This window comes from Hemiscyllium ocellatum, chromosome 32, assembly GCF_020745735.1.
Source record: "Hemiscyllium ocellatum isolate sHemOce1 chromosome 32, sHemOce1.pat.X.cur, whole genome shotgun sequence".
Classification (NCBI taxonomy): domain Eukaryota; kingdom Metazoa; phylum Chordata; class Chondrichthyes; order Orectolobiformes; family Hemiscylliidae; genus Hemiscyllium; species Hemiscyllium ocellatum.
Genome location: NC_083432.1, coordinates 30,150,930 through 30,170,621, shown reverse-complemented (window position 1 = coordinate 30,170,621; position 19,692 = coordinate 30,150,930). Strand labels below are relative to the sequence as shown.

Below are 19,692 nucleotides of genomic sequence, written 5' to 3'. Positions count from 1 at the left end.
AGCATAAAAGGGACATAGCTTCAAATTGAGGAGTGATAGACATAGGACAGATGTCAGAGGTGAGTTCTTTTCTCAGAGAGTAGTAAGGGTGTGGAATGCCCTTCCTGCAACAGTCGTAGACTTGCCAACTTTAAGGGAATTTAAATAGGTCGTTGGATAGACATGTGGATGATAATGGAATAGTGGGGGTTAGATGGGCATTGGATTGGTTTCACAAGTCGGCGCAACATCGAGGGCCAAAGGGCATGTACTGCACTGTAATGTTTTATGAATTAATCAGGCATCTTTTCAATTCAAAGGCGGCAGACATCTGCCATCACATTACAAATCTTGGCTACAAGCAATCGTGAGCTTGTCATTGATTACAGTAACTTCCGTCCACACTGGAAGAAGAAGTGATCACAGGTGAACTTAAAGGTGATATCTGTAATTTCTCATTTTCAAATACATTCCAAAGATCTCATGGCTGCATGAGACACTGAGCTGCTGTTCTCTGCTGGAAGGATGTGAGAGCACGGACATCTCCTGCCCCTTGGATGCTGCCTGACTTGCTGTGCTTTTCCAGCAACACATTTTTCAGCTCTGATCTCCAGCATCTGCAGTCCTCACTTTCTCTTACAGTCAATGGTTGGTTGAGTGGTGGGGCAGCAAGAAGGGAGTAGTCCTAGTCCAGTTAGAAGATCCAAATGTTGTTTCATGGCATGGATTGTGCTGCATACATCTCTGCGTGGAGACCCTCTTTCTAGTGTACTACATGCCATGGTGGACAGTCTGTGAGGATTCCTCATTTCTGCTTGGAATGATTCTCTGGAATCACATCACTGAGAAGCTGTCCTGTTTCTGTTACTCCCTAGATATGATCAGTGCATCCAACCGGAATGGACTCAGCAATATCTTTGCTGTTATACTGATATGACAGTGCAGAATACGAGAAAATTATTATAAAGGCATCAGCGAGCCCAGGAACAACAGTAACCTCCCAAGGCTGCTGCACAGTTCAAGAGGGAGAAACCACAGTGGAAAGTCCCCTCAGAATGTAGAGGAGAATAAGAAAAGAGAGAATTTATTATCCTCGCTGTCACTTTCTTCAGATGACCCACACATATTGCAAGCACAGACTGAGGGTATCCCAGGACATTGTTATGCCTCACGGGGGTAGCCCATTGGACACAAGTCCAACTGTTCCCACATACATAACAAAAGCTTAAAAATATGTGGAAGTATGCAATGTCCCTAGTTTACCTGTCTGATAGATTCAAGTTAATAGAAGCATGGACCAGTTTCTGGACTTAAATGTGAGCAATCGCTTGTTGCAAACAGATAGATTCTAACCAGGAGTAAGTAATTAAAAACCGTTAGCACGTAACTCTATTCATTCAAACTCTAACCCTTTTCTAAAGTGCTCACTCCCTATACACACAGACAGATTAAAAAACCTTTGTGAGCACGGTGGCTCAGTGGTTAGCACTGCTGCTTCACAGTGCCAGGGACCTGGGTTTGATTCCAGCCTTGGGTGACTGACAGTGTGGAGTTTGCACGTTCTCCCTGTGTCAGTGTGGGTTTCCTCCTGCAATCTAAAGATGTGCAGGTTAGGTGAATTGGCCATGCCAAATTGCCCAGACTGTTCAAGGGTGTGTAGGCTAGGTGTGTTAGTCAGGGGAATAGGTCTGAATGTGTTTATCCTTTGGAGGGTTGGTATGGACTTGTTGGGCTGAAAGGCCTGTTTCCATGCTGTAGGGATTCTATGAATAGAAGCCATAGGTGCAGAAGTAGGCCATTCAGCCTGCTCTGTCATTCAATGAGACCATCACAGCTGATCAGATAATCCTCAATTTCTAGTCTTTGAAAGTGTTTCTGTTGCATTGCTACCTTATTCGTAAAGAACTAAGAACGAATGTTTAAGTGAATGTGGATTTCAGGGTGTCACATTCATTGCTACACTGCAGGAGAAATCAGGATCAATGAGTACAGAGAAATGCAAGAAATATGCTCGATGGATCACCAACATTTTATGTTTAACGTGTGATTATTTCAAATACTGGCGACATAACAAATCCCTTACCACATCCAAGTTTGTTTTTTCCAACACATCAACTAACTTTTCAAGCTTTGTTTCTTCCGTGAATAAAAAATCCTCATCCACCCACAGAAGATATTTCGTTGTGACCTGAGAAGCTGCTAGGTTTCTCCCAGCAAACCAGCCCTGAGATGAAAAAAAATGGCAGCAAAGTGAAGATCAGTTAATGTGTGCATTTATGCATTTACAAAATCACTTTTGAACTTTAGTTTCAGATAGTGCAGATGATATTGTTTTAAAGTTGAAAGTCTTTTGTTAAATAACATTAGTAAACAGGTGGAAGTCAATCATTCAGAATCTATTTGGTTGTTTTTGAGATCTGTGACAAAAGTCAAAATTTCACCTGAATACCAGTGAAGTAACAATGATTGGGATGGGGTACAGTCAGCATTTTCTTGAGAAAGCAGTAGTTGCAGACAAGAATACTTAACAAAAATAGCGATGTCTGACCAATATGACACTCTCCATGTTGCAAAGCACAGAATTATATAAACTAAAAGAGTTACTATTCCTAATATGTTCATAAGATCCTTAAATAACATCTGCATTTGCTAGATTGACTATAGCAAGATAAAAAATGATAGAGTCACAGAGTCATAGAGATGTACAGCATGAAAACAGACCCTTCGGTCCAACCCGTCCACGCCGACCAGATGTCCCAACCCAATCTAGTCCCACCTACCAGCACCCGGCCCATATCCCTCCAAACTCTTCCTATTCATATACCCATCCAAATGCCTCTTAAATGTTGCAATTGTACCAGCCTCCACCACATCCTCTGGCAGCTCATTCCATAAATGTACCACCCTCTGCGTGAAAAGGTTACCCCTTAGGTCTCTTATTTTTCTTTCCCCTCTCACCCTAAACCTATGCTGTCTGGTTCTCGTCTCCCCGACCTGAGAGAAAAGACTTCATCTATTTATCCTATCCATGCCCCTCATAATTTTGCAAACCTTTATAAGGTCACCCCTCAGCCTTCGACGCTCCAGGGAAAACAGCCCCAACCTGTTCAGCCTCTCGCTGTAGCTCAGATCCTCCAACCCTGGCAACATCCTTGTAAATCTTTTCTGAATTCTTTTAAGTTGCACAACATCTTTCTGATAGGAAGGAGACCAGAATTGCATGCAATATTCCAAAAGTGGCCTAACCAATGTCCTGTACAGCCGCAACATGATCTCCCAACTCCTGTACTCAATATTCTGAACAATAAAGGAAAGCATACAAAAGGCCCTCTTCACTATCCTATCTACCTGCAACTCCACTTTCAAAGAGCTACTCCAAAGTCTCTTTGTTCAACAACACTCCCTAGGACCTTACTATTAAGTGTATAACTCCTGCTCTGCTTTGCTTTCCCAAAATGCAGCACCTCACATTTATCTGAATTAAACTCCATCTGCCACTTCTCAGCCCATTGGCCCGTCTGGTCCAGATCCTGTTGTAATCTGAGGGAACCCTCTTCGCTGTCCACTACACCGCCAATTTTTATGTCATCTGCAAACTTACTAACTGTACCTCTTATGCTCGCATCAAAATCACTTATGTAAATGGCAAAAAAGTAGAGGACACAGCACCGATCCTTGTGGCACTCCACTGGTCACAGGCTTCCAGTCTGAAAAATAACCCTCCACCACCACCTTCTGTCTTCTACCTTTGAGCCAGTTCTGTATCCAAATGGCTAGTTCTCGAGAAGGTGCAAACCCGACCTACTCTTGGGAAATAAGGCAGGGCAGGTGACTGAGGTGTCAGTGGGGGAGCACTTTGGGGCCAGCGACCATAATTCTATTAGACTTAAAATAGTGATGGAAAAGGATAGACCAGATCTAAAAGTTGAAGTTCTAAATTGGAAAAAGGCCAATTTTGACCGTATTCTGCAATAACTTTCGAAAGCTGATTGGAGGCAGATGTTCGCAGGTAAAGGGACGGTTGGAAAATGGGAAGCCTTCAGAAATGAGATAACAAGAATCCAGAGAAAGTATATTCCTGTCAGGGTGAAAGGGAATGCTGGATGACTAAAGAACTTGAGGGTTTGGTTAAGAAAAAGAAGGAAGCATATGTCAGGTATAGACAGGTTAGATCAAGTGAATCCTTAGAAGAGTATAAAGAAAGTAGGAGTATACTTAAGAGGGAAATCAGGAAGGCAAAACAGAGACATCAGATAGCATTGGGCAACTACAATTAAGGGTAACTAGAGAGATAATAGGGTCCCTCAAAGATCAGCAAGGCGGCCTTTGTTTAGATAAAATTGTGCAAGAGAAAAGAGAATTAAGAAATTCCTCTCCATCTAAACCTTCAACACTATGGCAGTCCCAATAGATGTTTGGAAAGTTAAAATCCCCTACCATAACTACCCTATTATTCTTACAGATAGCTGAGATCTCCTTACAAGTTTGTTTCTTAATTTCCCTCTGTAAGCAAGTCAGCAGTTTAACTAAACTTAACCCCGTTCAATTCAGGAGAGAAAGGTATTGGTGTAGCCCCATGTTTCATATCCTTAATGAAGTATTTAAATGAGGAAACATATGTAAACAGAAATTGCTGGAGAAACACAGCAGGTCTGCAGCATTTGTGAAGAGAAAACAGAATTAACATTTCATGTCCAGAGACCGTTACAACCAGAAGTGTTGAGTTCCTCCCGCAATTTCAGCTTTTGCTTTTATTTCAGATTTTGAGCATCCACAGCTCTTTGTTTTATTTCACTTAAATGATAAATTTGATATATACCCCAGTGCCTGTAATATAGGAGTGGGATGCTTGTTTGTATTTTCATACACTTTCAATCCAACATTATCCACCTTGTCCTTGTCCTCCATATTCCTTCTTGCTGCTGAATTTGTCTGTCTATTTTTGGTAACACATGATTGTTAGATGTTTGTATATTTTAAAACAGATTTTTTGGTGAACATATACATTTTTAAATGTAAGTCACAATGAAATTCAGACCTTCAGCAATAACTGTGTTTCTTGGAATAAACTACAATTTTGACAAAATAATATTAGTATTCACTTTTGTGATTGAATGGGGGCAGATGGTGCAATGGTGATGTCACAGGGCTAATAGTTCAGAGGGAAAAGCAAAATATTGTGGGTGTGGAGAACTGACATAGAAATGGAAAATGCTGGAGAAACTCAGCAGCTTGGGCAGCATCCATAAAAAAAGGAATGGGAAAATAAAGATGTTCCGTCTAAGTATCTTTCCAAAGCCTTGCGAGAAAGCCAACAATACTGCTGACTTGCCTACATCAGTTTTTGTCTTGCTGTAGTCAGTCTAGCAAATGCAGATGTTATTTAAGAATCTTATGAATGTATTAGGAATATTAATTCTTTTAGTTTATATAATTTTGTGCTTTGGAACATGGAGAGTGTCATATCGGTCAGACATCATTAGATTAGGTTGCTTACAGTGTGGAAACAGGCCCGTCGGCCCAACAAGTCCACACCGACCCGCCAAAGCGCAACCCACCCATTCCCCTACATTTACCCTTTCACCTAACACTACAGGCAATTTAGCATGGCCAATTCACTTGACCTGCACATTTTTGGACTGTGGGAGGAAACCGGAGCACCCGGAGGAAACCCACACAGACACGGGAGAATGTGCAAACTCCACACAGTCGCCTGAGTCGGGAATTGAACCCGAGTCTCTGGCGCTATGAGGTAGCAGTGCTAACCACTGTGCCACCGTGCTATATCATTATTTTTGTTAAATATGCTTTGCTGCAAATTCCTCCTCACCTTTTCCTGACGTTTCTTTGGAGTTTCTCCAGTAGTTTCTATAGAATCCCTACAGTGTGGATACAGGCCATTCAGACCAACAAGTTCACACTGACTCTCTGCTGAGCACCCCACCCTGACCAAACCTCTATCTTGTTCACCTGCATTTCCTGTGGCTAATCCATTTTACCTACAAATCCCTGGACACGACAAGCAATTTAGCACCACCATCCACCTCATCTGCACATCTTTGTTCTGTGGGAGGAAACCGGAACACCCGGAGGAAACCAATGCAGACTCAGGGAGAATGTGCAAACTCCACACGGACAGTTGCGTGGGACTGGAATCAAACCAGATCCCTGGCGCTATGATGCGGCGGTGCTAACCACTGAGCTACTGTGTGCCTTGAGAGGATTATGTTTTATTAATAACCCAGTGCTTTAGGCTAATACGCTGAGTGCATGGGTTCACATCTTACCATGACAACTGGTGGAATTTAAATTCAGTGAATAAGTCTGGAATATGAAATAGTAGTGGTAACCATGACAATGATCATCAATTGTTGTAAAGACCCAACAGGTTCACAAATGCCCTTTCAGGAATGAAATCTGCCATTCTTACCCATTCTTGCCTACGTGTGAGTCTAGACTTTGAACATGTGGTTGACTCTTAACTGTCCTCTGAAATAGTCTAGCAAGCTTCACATTTTATAGAAATTAGGGACGAGTAACAAATGCTCGTTTTGCCAGTGACACCTACATCCCATGAAAGAATAAAGAAAAATGTACACATTAAATAAATAAGATATTTATATTATCTGAGGGAAACATTGAGACTTTGGTAATACCAATTCAATAAAGACTAGAAACTCTTGATGGAAATAGAATTGTATGAACATAATTCTGGTTTACATTATCAGTGCTGCAAATGATGACCAAAAAATGATTTACTGTACTTTTCCAAATGGCATCATGTATTGTTCAATGTGAGGTCCTTCAATTTTCTCAGGAGTTTCACTGTCATCTGCAATGATTATTGTTATTTCTGGGTAAAAGTTACGTATGCTGTTGATTAAGATCCGAAGTTTATGATATCTTAAGAATGTCTTTGTCACTATTGTAACCAATGAGTTGATGTTGCTGTCTGGAATAAACATTAAAAAAACCAGAAATTAGTTGTAACAGCAATTGCAGTCAGGCATGATGATCAATGTTTGACTCAATAAAGATAATTTTGAGATTTAATGAAAATTTGGAAATTGCACAAATTAGTTGTAAACTAAATTATTATCTACTGTTAGCAAAAGTGGATTCATGCTATGCCTTAAATATTGACTAATCTTCAGCTACTGACACTAATTATTTTTTTTTGCTCAAATTTAAGTAAAATTTACCTGGACCAGGATCAAATAACCTTGGTATTTGGGGCTGTCTGATGATGACCGGAAAAACAGCAGTATGTTCTTCAAATTGAAAATGTACTTTTATAGAAAGAAAGCAGAATCATTTAATGACAAGCACTGAATAAACAAATCTCTGATAAACTAATGTAAAATACTCTAAATATATAAATCAGCCCATACCATTTATCGTCGAAGAGTATAGTGCTAGAAAAGCACAGCCGGTCAGGAGCATCCGAGGAGCAGGAAAATCAACGTTTTGAGCAAAAGTTCTTCATCATGAATGACATACCATTTACATCCCATTAGCCCATAACATTAACACCAAGTTAGCCCATACCGTTTACACCCCATTAGCCAATACCATTTACCCCCCCATTAACCCATACCATTTACCCCCCCTCAAACTTACTGCAGGAATAAAGTACTGCTCCTTGGAGACGGTCTCTTGGCCTGTTAATAGGGGAAGCCATCTGACACATTCACCTCTTGCACCATTGTGCTCACTTGTCATGCCACTAATACAAATCCAGGTGCTAGGCTGGTCAGTCATTTCCTCCACCATGTGAACCCCCTCATTGACCACTCCCCACCTCCCCACCCCCCAACACACCCCGCAAACAGTCTCCATACCATTCTGCCACGCTGGCTTTCCTTTCACCTCATTTTTGTTTGATAGCTTTTTATCACCCCCGCTTGCCAGTTCAGCCTTACCAACAGCTGTAAGCTACGAATGTGTCTTTTCATCATTTTCAAAGGTGATAGAAATAGAATCCCTGAATGAATCCATTCCCTATAAGACACTGTGTATCCAATCACCATACCCCCCCTTTATTTACATGTGGAGGGTCCCTGACACTGATCCAGTGCCCTCAGAGTCAGCTCTTGGAGTGAATGGAACCTCTGACACTCCTGTTTATATCTGTCAGCCAGGGCTCCCTAATTGGACCAGGTGAGCAGTCCCAATCAGAGAACTTGTGATGTCCATCTGGTTGACTTCATTACAATAACTATAACCCTCCCCCTCTGAGACTGAAGATAACCCTCCCCCTCTGAGACTGAAGATATAGGTTGGTGTGTTTTTTTTTGTACCTCCTCCTGGGGCATCTTAGCACCAGGTCTGGTTCATCTAACTCTGCCTCAGGTACGGGCAATGTGTAATGCATAGATGCTCACCCCTTGTACCTGGAACATCTCGGAAGAAATCCATTCCATTTTGCTGGTGACATCTGCCATGTCCATCTCAGATTCCAAGGTATTTTCATTGCTTGGTGGAGAGGGAGAACACATGGGTTCCAGACCGACGGAAAGGCTGTCAAAGAGCACAATTTGTTCCTGCACCATTTGCAAGTCTGCAACATTCATGTAATCCAAGTGCTTGCACAGGACTTTCCACATCACTGGACTTGACCTCATCTCGATCATGCCTCTTACCTATCAAGAGTCACTCCCATGGATGTCTATGCCAGGCTTTGTCCCCTGAAGTAAACTGCTTCCTCTTGTTTGATCGAGCCTTGTGTCCAGCATTCACATTCCTGATGGTGTTTCACCCATTCCCCCTCCAAAAGCCAGGTAGATCAGATTTAACCTGATGTGGAGTCTTCACCCATTAGAAATTCTGCTAAATCTATCCCTGTTGTTGCATGAAGGGTGGTCCTATAATCTAACAGGAACTAGGACAGGTTGGTTTCTAATGATGTTGTAACGTATTTCTTTAAGCTCACCTTCAAAGTTTGAATTGATCTTTCTGCCAGACCATTGGATGATGGATGGTATGGAGCTGTCTTAATATGATAAAAAAACCACTCGACTTAAGGAAATACTCAAATTCCCCGCTGGTAAACGATGGCCCCTTATCTGTGACCAAAACTTCAGAGAGTATGTGTATTGCAAACAGAGTATCTGTTCCTCTATTGTTGTCCATGTGTTTGATGAATGAACTCTATGTACATCCAGCCACTTTGAGTGGACGTGCACAATGACTAAGAACATTGAGCCCATGAAAGGGCTTGCATAGTCAACGTTTAACTGAGTCCAGGGTTTACCCGGCCATTCCCACCAATGTGGGGGAGCTGCAGACAATAATTTTTGTCCTGGTTGGCACTCTGGGCACTGCCCCATTAACGCAGCAATGTCTGCATCCAATCCTGGCCACCAAACATAACTTCTCACCAACATCTTCAGTTTGGAAACCCATGGATGATACTGATGGAGTTCAACCAGTATCTGACAGCAAACATTGCCCATATCACTCTTGCTCCCCTTAATAATACGCCGGCCTCTACGGTAATCTGATCTAGCAGGGTCTAAAAAGCTTTCAGTACTGGTTGTGACATCCCCCTGGTTTCACCTATCACCACGAACTGTTTCAGTTTTGCCAGAACCAATTTTGTCCCACAAGCTTAGGCCGAGTCTTTTAATACAGTTAGTGATAACTGAACAGTTGCTTTAAATAAGAGACTGGAACTGAAGTTGGACCTTTAATCTGTTACGGTTCCTTGGCATAGGTTCTCAGTCTGGCCGAGGTCTTGTGCAACTTAAGGGCTGGAGTCCAGAATGAATTTTGTTAAAGATTGGTTCGGTAATCTCTTAACTAGCTGCACCAGTATTGACTTCCATTGAAACTGGATGGCCACTTAAGCAGATGCTTATTTTGATTGGTTCTGATTAAATTGCTAAGCAATTTAACTATTCCAAACCAAACATAGGTGGACTTTCCATGGCATGCATGCTCCTGGATACCAGCCTACAAGTTCTCTTTCTCAGTTTAGTTCCAGTGAGACTCTCTTGCTGTTTGCAGTCCACACACAGGCAGCAACTTGCCTGCCCAGATCCTGAAGAAAATTTTAAATATTTGGCCGAGACTTGGTTTTGTTTTGAGTTTTGCTGTGGGCTGCCCTAGAGTTCCTCTGTTCAGGGTATGTCCTGATTGAGACTATACAAATGCCTTCACTTCAACCATGTTCCCTAAGTTCAGTGGACTGGCAAAGGTGTCCACTTCCATCGAACTACTCTGCAACTCATGTGCTCCACTTGCTGCATTTTCCAATGATGAAGCCAGTTGTAGTGCCTGTTTGAAGTCTAGTTGGGCTTCAGTTATTAAGTGCTTTTGCATGGTTACATCATTATTCCTACACCTCATTAATGGCTAACCCAAGGTCACATGTCTCTGTCAGTCATCTTTATCTCATCAAGAATTCCAATATCGATTCTCCTGGTTCTCGAATTGCTGAGTACAAACAATAGCATATCAGAATATAAGGAGGTTTGGGGTCATAATATTCCTTAACAAAATTCATCAACTCTTGAAAGATTTTAGCATCTATTGCCTCAGGGGCAATTAGGCTCCTAATAACTGAAAAATCTATGGATCCACAGGCTGTCAGGATTCATTGATTTTCGTCTGCCCCAATGTGATTTGCCTGGTAATAATACCAAATTCATTCCCCATACTGGCCGCAGTGTTTGACAGCAGGATCGATGAGTCAAGTTTCCTAAATCATGGCATGATTCCAGAAAATCTTGCCCGAACTCAACGATTTGTGAGCAAGTTGCTTCAGGAACATGCTTTTCTCTTGTTGCAACAGAAATAAAACCACAGAGGCCAGTATCCTGTCACCAAGTCACCCTTTCTGTACACATGAAGAGTCCTTGACATTTATCCAACTCCCTCACAGCCAGCTGTCAGATTGAACAGGATGTCTGACGCTCATATTCCATGAGTTCCACCTGGCTGACCTTCATTACAATCATCCCACTGCATCTCTTTAAGCTTTACCAGTCATGATTTTCGGACATCCTTTCCTCTACTTTTTATTTTAATTCCAAAATTAGCAAAATTTGCATTGGAAACTGTATATAATTATGGCAGAAAGCTGATTAGATTAGATTCCCTACAGTGTAGAAACAGGCCCTTTGGCCCAATAAGTCCAGACTGACCCTTCGAAGAATAACCCCACCCAGATCTATTTCCCTCTGACTAATGTACCTCACACTATGGGCAATTTAGCATGGCAAATTCACTGAACCTGCACATCTTTGGACTGTGGGAGGAACTCGGAGAGTCCAAAGGAAACCCATACATGCATGGGGATAATGTGCAAACTTCATATAAACAGTTGCCTGAGGCTGGAATCAAACTTGGGTTCCTGGCACTGTGAGGAATCAGTGCTAACCACTGAGCCACCATTCAGAAAGTGTGCTCCAGTTCTATCTTTGTACCCAAAACTTGGCAGCATTTGCCAGGAGACAAAAATTGTTTCTGGGTTCAGAGATATTTTATAGACAAAATAAAAATGAACTATGCTTACCTAAATCAGCAGCCTCAATTTGGTACTTTATACTTGTGTATGTGACATGTTTGAGTATACTATTAACGATTTCCAAACTTGGGCTGGTTATAGTCAATTCATTTTTACCTACTCCATTTAACAGGCCATCAGAAGTTTCAACAATTGCATTGAATAGTCCTTGTATGGCTTTCAGTTTGACCTTGGCACAAAAAAAAATTAATTTGTTCATATAAATATTGGCGATTCTCCAAAACTTTTTGCATTATGTCTGTAGCAGTAACAAAGCAAAAGTGGGGTGGAACCTTGTTGTGACATGGGTGGGGTGGGGGGGAGGGTGTGTGTGTGCAGAACCAGCAGGCGGCCCATGCTCCCCCTTTTTGAGAAAGCCCAATGAGCTCCAAGCTTATTAAGCAGTGACCAAGGCGACTGGAGGATTAATTCCCTTAGAATTATGATTCAAGACCCATAATTAAATGGTTGCAATATCGTCTACTGAGAGCCATGGTGGGGGTGGGGGATGGGGAGGGGGTGTGGGGAGCTGTGATTGTCACAGAAATGTATCTCTGGAATCCCAGGATTATGAAGTGATCATGGGCTAGGATGAGCGGAAGGGAGCATGATGGATTTCCACAGGATGCAGATCTTGAGTTGCGGGTGTGAAACCTAGAGGGAAAGCCCCCTAAAAACTAATAACACTTGGAAAAGAAAGTAATGGTTCTGTGAAAGCTCCATTTTGAAGTAAGCAAGCTGAGTTACAGTTTTACGTGCCAGCGGGAGGTTTTTTTTACTGGCTTTCCTTCTGGGAATGCAAGAGGATTCATAGGAACTCCCAAACCCTTCCCAATGTCAACTCCGTCAATCAGACAGTGATTACCTTTGATCAGGGACATTCCTTGTGGGGGAGGGGCATGGGGTTTGAGCTGTCATGGACGCTACATGGCAACAGGTTCAGCTGCAGCTGGGTCAATCACAGCAGCGGTGGAATGAGGCCTGAAGTGATCACTTAAATGCCTCAAATCTGAGGTGCATCAACCATGGACCTTCCAGTCCAGAATGTAATTCAGGTGGGGGGGCAGGAAGGTATCTGGGTCTGTTGCGCTATTATCCTATTCCATAACGTGCCTGTCTTACCTTGGATAAAGGGGGCAGAAGATTCCACCTGTACTATTCTCTCTTAAATTGTGTCAACAAAATTAATTCTTCACAAGTTCATTGTCATTTCACGTACCATATAATTTTCTCTTCCTGAGACATGCACTCCTAAACCTAGAGCAAAGTAGATTTTAAAAGATTAATTTTGAGGTGGTGAGAAATCAAAATGTATTTTTTAAATCTATTGATTGAAACATGAAATAATACACAAAACCTGGGATGAGAATAGAATACAGGGGCATGACCTCAACTCCTTGGATGGGGTAGCTTAAAGGAGAATTGGGCTCAGCTATGATTATATTCTTCATGATTGATTCAGTTCTGTAAAGAAAAAAAAATTCATCTCAGAACAATACAACTCTGAACACACCCTTTTTCTTACCTTTGTCTCTAAGCACTGTCAATCATCAAATGTCTGCTAGAAGTCTGGAGTTTTTCATTGGAAGTCACAATGACACTATACATACAATGGCAGCGATTGAGATGTTACAGGGAGATGAACAAGAAATAAGTCTGCGACCAGAGGAGAAAAATATACCTCCCAACAATCTCTTTCAGAAAAAAAGATTCCAAAACACCTTTTCTTTACCAAGGTCATCCATGTCAATGACATTCCATTTTGAAAGTTAATGCAGGTAAGAACAGAAGGTGCAATCACCTTCACCCATTCCTAAACGCATGTTTTCAACAGTATAAGTTTGGTTACATTCAGGTAGGGATCTTTTTTATGGCACTGCCTCCTGAGCCTTGCTTCTTGTCCTGAAAGTGACGCAAATAAACACAAAGTTGATTATCTTTTATAAATTACCTTTTTTTATGTTGTTCATATTGCAGTCTTCTTCGTTTCTTGACTGACAAAATGTCTTTCTGAATGTAAACATTTTCAAAATCATGTAAAACCATTTCTGGTTCCAAAGCTGGGCAGCTGCACTCAGTTTTGCCATAGGTCCTGCAGAACTCAGAAACATTTCAAATTGAGATTTAATGGTGCAACAGATACTAAAAAGTCATTTTGATCAACAGCTATCGTATAGGATAAAGAATAAATCTAGAGATAATTAAGATATGCAAAAAAGGCAGCATATTATTTGTGGGTAACTTTAATCTTTATGCAGATCGAGAAAATCAAATTGGCAGCGTCAACCAGCAGGGCGAATTCTCAGAGTGCATTCAGGAGAGTTTCCTAAAACAATGTGTTGTGGATTCAACTAGACATCAATGTATTTTGCAACTGGTAATGAAACATGGTAATAAATGACTTCAGAGCAAAATATTCTTTAGGAAACAATGTTAATAAACACATAACATCCGGTTATAGTCCAAAAGGTTTAATTGGAAGCACTAGCTTTCGATGCGCCGCTCTTTCATCAGGTAGTCGAGTCGTGCACCGAAAGCTAATGCTTCCAATTAAACCCGTTGGACTATAACCTGGTGTTGTGTGTTTTTTAACTTTGTACACCCCTGTCCAACACTGGCATCTCCAAATTAGGAAACAATGATCATAACATTAGATTTTGAAGTTCAGTCACAGAGTGAGAACCTTTGGTCAGAAACAATTGTATGAAACTCAAAAGGAGGTAACTACATCGGAATGAGGGTAAAGTTAGCTGAATTGGAATGAGAAGGGAGATTAGCAGAAAATAGTTTTGATGAATAATGACATTTAAGTGAGTAGTCCATGGCTTGCAAGAAAGATATGTCTTAGTGAGGAAGAAGTATCCTAGGAAGGGAATAAGCCAATCATGTATCTGGTTCCTTCCAGGCTGAAGCAGCCACTGTATGCAATCTCTCCAAAAGGATCATTCATTGTTGCATTATGGATGTCATTGGTACTCCACAACTCCCTGACTCCAAATGTGAGCAGCATGGAAATCACATGGAATGTGCAAAAGAAAATCAGAAATGTGATTAAACTGGACAGTACTGGAGGAGAACTTGGGTACTCGGTCAGTTATAAAACCAGATGTTTTTACACAGATGTTTGCACTAACCAAACAGTGAGCAACTCATGAGGAGAGGAGGAAGAACTGGAAGGGAACAAAGGGATGAGGTAACTCATCATCACATTCTTCTTTATCTTATGGGCTGTGATGTTAAAATAAAAGCCCCTGCAAAATTTATGAATTAAATGTCATCGAGATTTTGAATAATATTAAATAAGATATATTTAGTTGAAATTTCTATCTTGCAGACATCAAGGTAATACATAAGAATGCTGATGTAATGGAAAGCCAACATTTGTACTACACAGGAGGATAGTACTGATCAGCATTCCTTCTAAATGTTGTTCCAGCAGCAAGGGCTTCTGAGGGCCATGAGGTCAGCAGGGACTTTGAGAACTGAGCGCTGATACTGCGATCAGCATGCTGACGCCAAACCCCATCAGAGAACCTCACTGTGGCTGGGGTTGTGCTTGCCAGGGTAATCTGAGACAGACTGGGCATTTCCAGGATCCACCTTAGAGTCTTTCATACCAAACATACTGACAATCTATTTAGGATTCTCAGTTGGGCCTGCAGTAAGGTGCACTTGTGTGTACTGGAAGTTGCATATATTAATACACAGGGCCTTGCTTTTGCAAGCAAAGGGAACATTTTAATGCATTATGTCGGCTTCAATTCAACAAAATAGGTGACAACCATTTGTTGGTTCATTTCTTAGAGCAATGCTGTGACCAATTAGAGTCAACCTGTCAGGTTTTGTATTTAACGAAAACTGGCCGTTAACTGTCAATCATTATTAATTGTTACATTCTCCATGCAATGTCTTTACCAATCAGAGTCTACTTGGCAACCAATCAGCACTACCTTTGGCTGAGATATAAATGTTTGTTTTCCCATTGTATTGGTATTTTGTGAATAGTCCTGATGCATGCACGACAAACAACTTCAACAAAATGTGTCTTTTTTCTGGCAACACTCAGTTCATCTGCTACTAAATGGCTATTTTCTATTGTTGCTGTGTTTGTCTTAACACTCATATAAGATATTGGCCTTCAGTGAGGGAGACTTCAGATGTCCTTGATCAGCTCTAGCCCTACGCATAGTGACAGTAAATTGCACGATCTCAGCATGGCCCAAAGTAGTCTGGGAGGGTGGGCTGATACTGAGGGCATGGGTGTTAAGATCATAAGGACATAAGACCATAAGACATAAGAGTGGAAGTAAGGCCATTCGGCCATTCAAGTCCAGTCCACCATTCAGTCATGGCTGATGGGCATTTCAATGCCACTTATCTGCACTGTCCCTGTATCCCTTAATACCTTGCAAGATTAAGAATTTATCAATCTCTGCCTTGAAGACATTTAATGTCCTGGCCTCCATTGCGCTCCGTGGCAATGAATTCCACAGGCCCACCACTCTCTGACTGAAGAAATGTCTCCTTGTTTCTGTTTTAAATTGACCTATTCTAATTCTAAGGCTGTGCCCATGGGTTCTAGTATCCCCGCCTGATGGAAACAAATTCCCAGCATTCATCGTTTCTAAGCCATGCATTATCTTCTAATTTTCTATTAGACTTCCCCTCAACTGTCTAAACTCTAATGAATACAATCCCAGGATCCTCAGCTGTTCATCGTACGTTAGGCCTACCATTCCAGGGATCATCTGTGTGAATCTCCGCTGGACACGCTCCCAGTGCCAGTATGTCCTTCCTGAGGTGTAGGGCCCAAAACTGGACACAGTATTCTAAATGGGGCCTAACCAGAGCTTTATGAAGTCTCAGAAGCATGTCACAACTTTTACATTCCAACCCTCTTGAGATAATGACATTACATTTACTTTCTTAACTACAGACTCTACCTGCAAGTCAACCTTTAGACAATCCAAGACTAGCACTCCTAGATCCCTTTGTACTTTGGCTTTATGAATTTTCTCACCATTTAAAAAATAGTCCATGTCTGCATTTTTTTTTCCAAAGTGCAAGACCTCACAGTTGCTCACATTGAATTTTATCAGCCATTTCTTGGACTACTCTCCTAAACTGTCTAATTCTTTCTGCAGCCTCCCCACCTCCTCAGAACTACCTGCCTGTCTGCCTAATTTCGTACCATTGCCGAACTCCACCAAAATTCCCCCAATCCCTTCATCCAGATCATTGATACATAAAGTGAACAGCTGCAGCCCTCGCACTCAACCCTGCGGAACACCACTTGTCACTGGCTTCCATTCTGAAAAAGAACCTCTTATCCCAACTCCCTGTCTTCTGTCAGACAACCAATCCTCAATCCATGCCAGTAGCTTACCTCGAACACCATGGTGCTCACCTTACTCAGCAGCCTTTTGGAAGTCTAGATAGATAACATCCACTGTGTTTCCCTGGTCTAACCTACTTGTTACCTCTTCAAAGAATTCTAACAGGTTTGCCAGGCTTGACCTCCCCTTACTAGATCCATGCTGACTTGTTCTAATCTGACCCTGCACTTCCAAGAATTTAGAAATCTCATCCTTAACGTTGGATTCTAGAATTTTACCTACAACCGAGATTAGACTAATCGGCCTATAATTTTCCAACTTTTGTCTTGACCCTTTCTTGAACAAGGGGGTTACAACAGCGATTTGTGGTGGTGGTAGTAGGATAAATACTGATATCCTGAGGGAAGACAGCAGAGTCTTGCTCCACGGTGCCAATACCCTGGGGCAAAGTTTCAGCCATCCTAGTGTAGTACTGAACTGTGGTGTCACCCTGTTAGCCCTTTGAACCAGTATCTGGGGCAATGATGGCAGCAGACTGAGGCTTTGTAGTAACAAGTTGAGCTTGCACCAGACAATCTAGCCTGGGGCACAACTCTGAGCTTGGGCAGCATTTCCTTCTATAATGGAAGCCAAGGCATTGGCCACCAGATACTGCATCATGCAATAAGCCACTGCGTCCGTGCTGAGAGGATGGGTGCCCAAGCTACATGCGAAGCCTTGTCCTAAATTAATGCTGGATTCCAAACTGTTGCTTGACAGTGACAGCACAGGTTTTGGTCAGGCTGCCAATTCACCAAGCATCTTGTTGTGTAAACTGATCATTCTTCTTCTATACCTCACCCCATTGAACTCCTGAACTGAGTGCTGTGCTGTAGAACAGCCGTGTACTTTACCCTCTGATGATCTGACATCTCTGCTACTCTTAATTCTTCTGTTGGCAGTCCCCATATGCCCAGTGTCTCCTTATGTGCAGACCCCTCCTTCAAGCTACATTCTAAAGTATGTCCATGTTAATATCTGAACTGGTGGCTGACCAAGTGAGGGTGCTTCTTCACCTTACTGCATTCTTGCTTTTTCACCCTTTCCAACACTGCGTGACAAGATTGCAATTCTCAAGTATCTCACTAGAGTGCACAAGAGTCACACTGTGGTGAAGAAAAGATGTAAAGGAAGGTGGTGGGTTATCTCCTGTTTGTTAGGCTGGGAGTGTGCATGTCAGTAAATTGTACCATTGATCAGAGTGCTGATTTGGCAGAGTGCTAAAATCATTTAATCACAAATGAGATCAACATCTGAAACTGACCTACTATGGCTAACCTACCTGGTGGAAACCAAACAGCTACTGCAGCAGCAGAAAAACAAGAACAGAATTGGTGAGACTGGACACTCATTAGAATTGGCTATGAGAAAGAAAAATATTGGACCAACAGGGGGCTAAAACTTTGTTAGAATTAGACAAATCCAGGATGTACAAACAAAAACTTCTCTATCAATTGGAAGCTGTTAAGGAACAAAACAGTAAATGTCAGGAACACCTGAACCATTTAATACAGTTTGAGGAATAATGGCCCTCAGTCACTGAACTGGAACAAAATGTGGCAGCAGGGCTTCAGGATCAGCTAATTCTGGAACAGGAACTGCAGTCCATGAAAGAAACATTTGACAACACAAACAGGAATGACAGACAATGTCATTGTGACTGTGAGTAATCAGCAACCCTTTCAGACACACTCGCCATCATGAGATCAGGGTGTGTCATTACCCATATGTTATAGAGTCTCACAGTCTCACTTAAAATCATAGAATTCCTACAGGCCTGGAAGCAGGCCATTTGGCCCATTAAGTTTACACTGGCCCTGTGAACATCATCCCACTCAAAGCTACCACATCCCTGCATTTCCTGTGGCTAATCCTCCCAGCTTGCACACTACAGGCAATTTAGCATGGCCAAACCACTTAACCTGTACCTCTTTGGACTGTGGGAGGACACTCATGCAGACATGTGGAGAATGTGTAAACTTCACACACAGTAGTATATGGGTGAAACTGAACCCACTCCTGGTGCCGTAAGGCAGTAGTGCTAACCACTGCGCTACTGTGCCATCATAAATCGGAAAGGAATAATTGTTGTATATCTACCTTTCAATTAAGAGAGTTCATCTTTGAGAACTTCATGGGCTGTCTGCATGTAATGTTGCAACTCTGCCAGTTAGTCTGTTGTGGCCCTGTAAGCTACATACAAATGCACACATGCGCACACACATGCACATGCACACACATACACATGTGCACACACACATTCACACAAACACAAATTGGTTGGTTATTTTAATGTTTTACAATATTAAATAAGCTAATTCATGGAGTTTTAATCAATCCCTGATGAGTGATAGATTATTAGACCATTAACATTCGACAATAGCGTGGAGAAGAATTGTGTGCTTAGAACATGCCCAAGTAACACATTAGAAGAGACTGTGGAATGAGGAGGAAGAAGAATGTGAGAAGCTGGGATCACACTGTTATCTTCAATGGTGTCAGCTCTGCTGCTACTCACATCTTCAAGCATGGTCAATGATTGAGCACCATCGCTTCCATGAGGTTAAGGACACAGAGCTGTGCCTATCCCAACGCAACCCCCACCCCCTGGCCTGTTAGGTGCCTCCAGCTGTGAGTTATTTTGACCTGCAAAAGAGAAAAGTGTATTTACCAGTGAGTGAGGCACAAAGTATTGGGTAATTTGATCGTCACACCAAATAGCTGGCAATTTGTGGAAGTTGCTAAGTGTGTGCTGGTGAGGTGAAGAGGTATGACTGTGATTGATGAACGTTCTTGGTAGGTGAATGCTGTGGTGATGTGCATAGAATA

General features: G+C 41.9%; 1 protein-coding gene across 1 annotated transcript in view; it reads right to left on the bottom strand.

Annotated features, from left to right (window-relative positions):
* The window catches only part of LOC132830759 (beta-1,4 N-acetylgalactosaminyltransferase 2-like), a 59,506-nt gene that overhangs the window by 18,363 nt on the left and 21,451 nt on the right, over positions 1–19,692 (bottom strand). Inside the window, exons 2-7 of the mRNA XM_060848597.1 lie at positions 13,440–13,580; positions 12,877–12,952; positions 11,498–11,678; positions 7,182–7,268; positions 6,744–6,931; positions 2,063–2,203 (exon numbers count right to left, since the gene is read on the bottom strand). Of these exons, the coding sequence (XP_060704580.1) occupies positions 2,063–2,203; positions 6,744–6,931; positions 7,182–7,268; positions 11,498–11,678; positions 12,877–12,952; positions 13,440–13,580 (814 nt within the window). The remainder of the gene's footprint in view (positions 1–2,062; positions 2,204–6,743; positions 6,932–7,181; positions 7,269–11,497; positions 11,679–12,876; positions 12,953–13,439; positions 13,581–19,692) is intronic.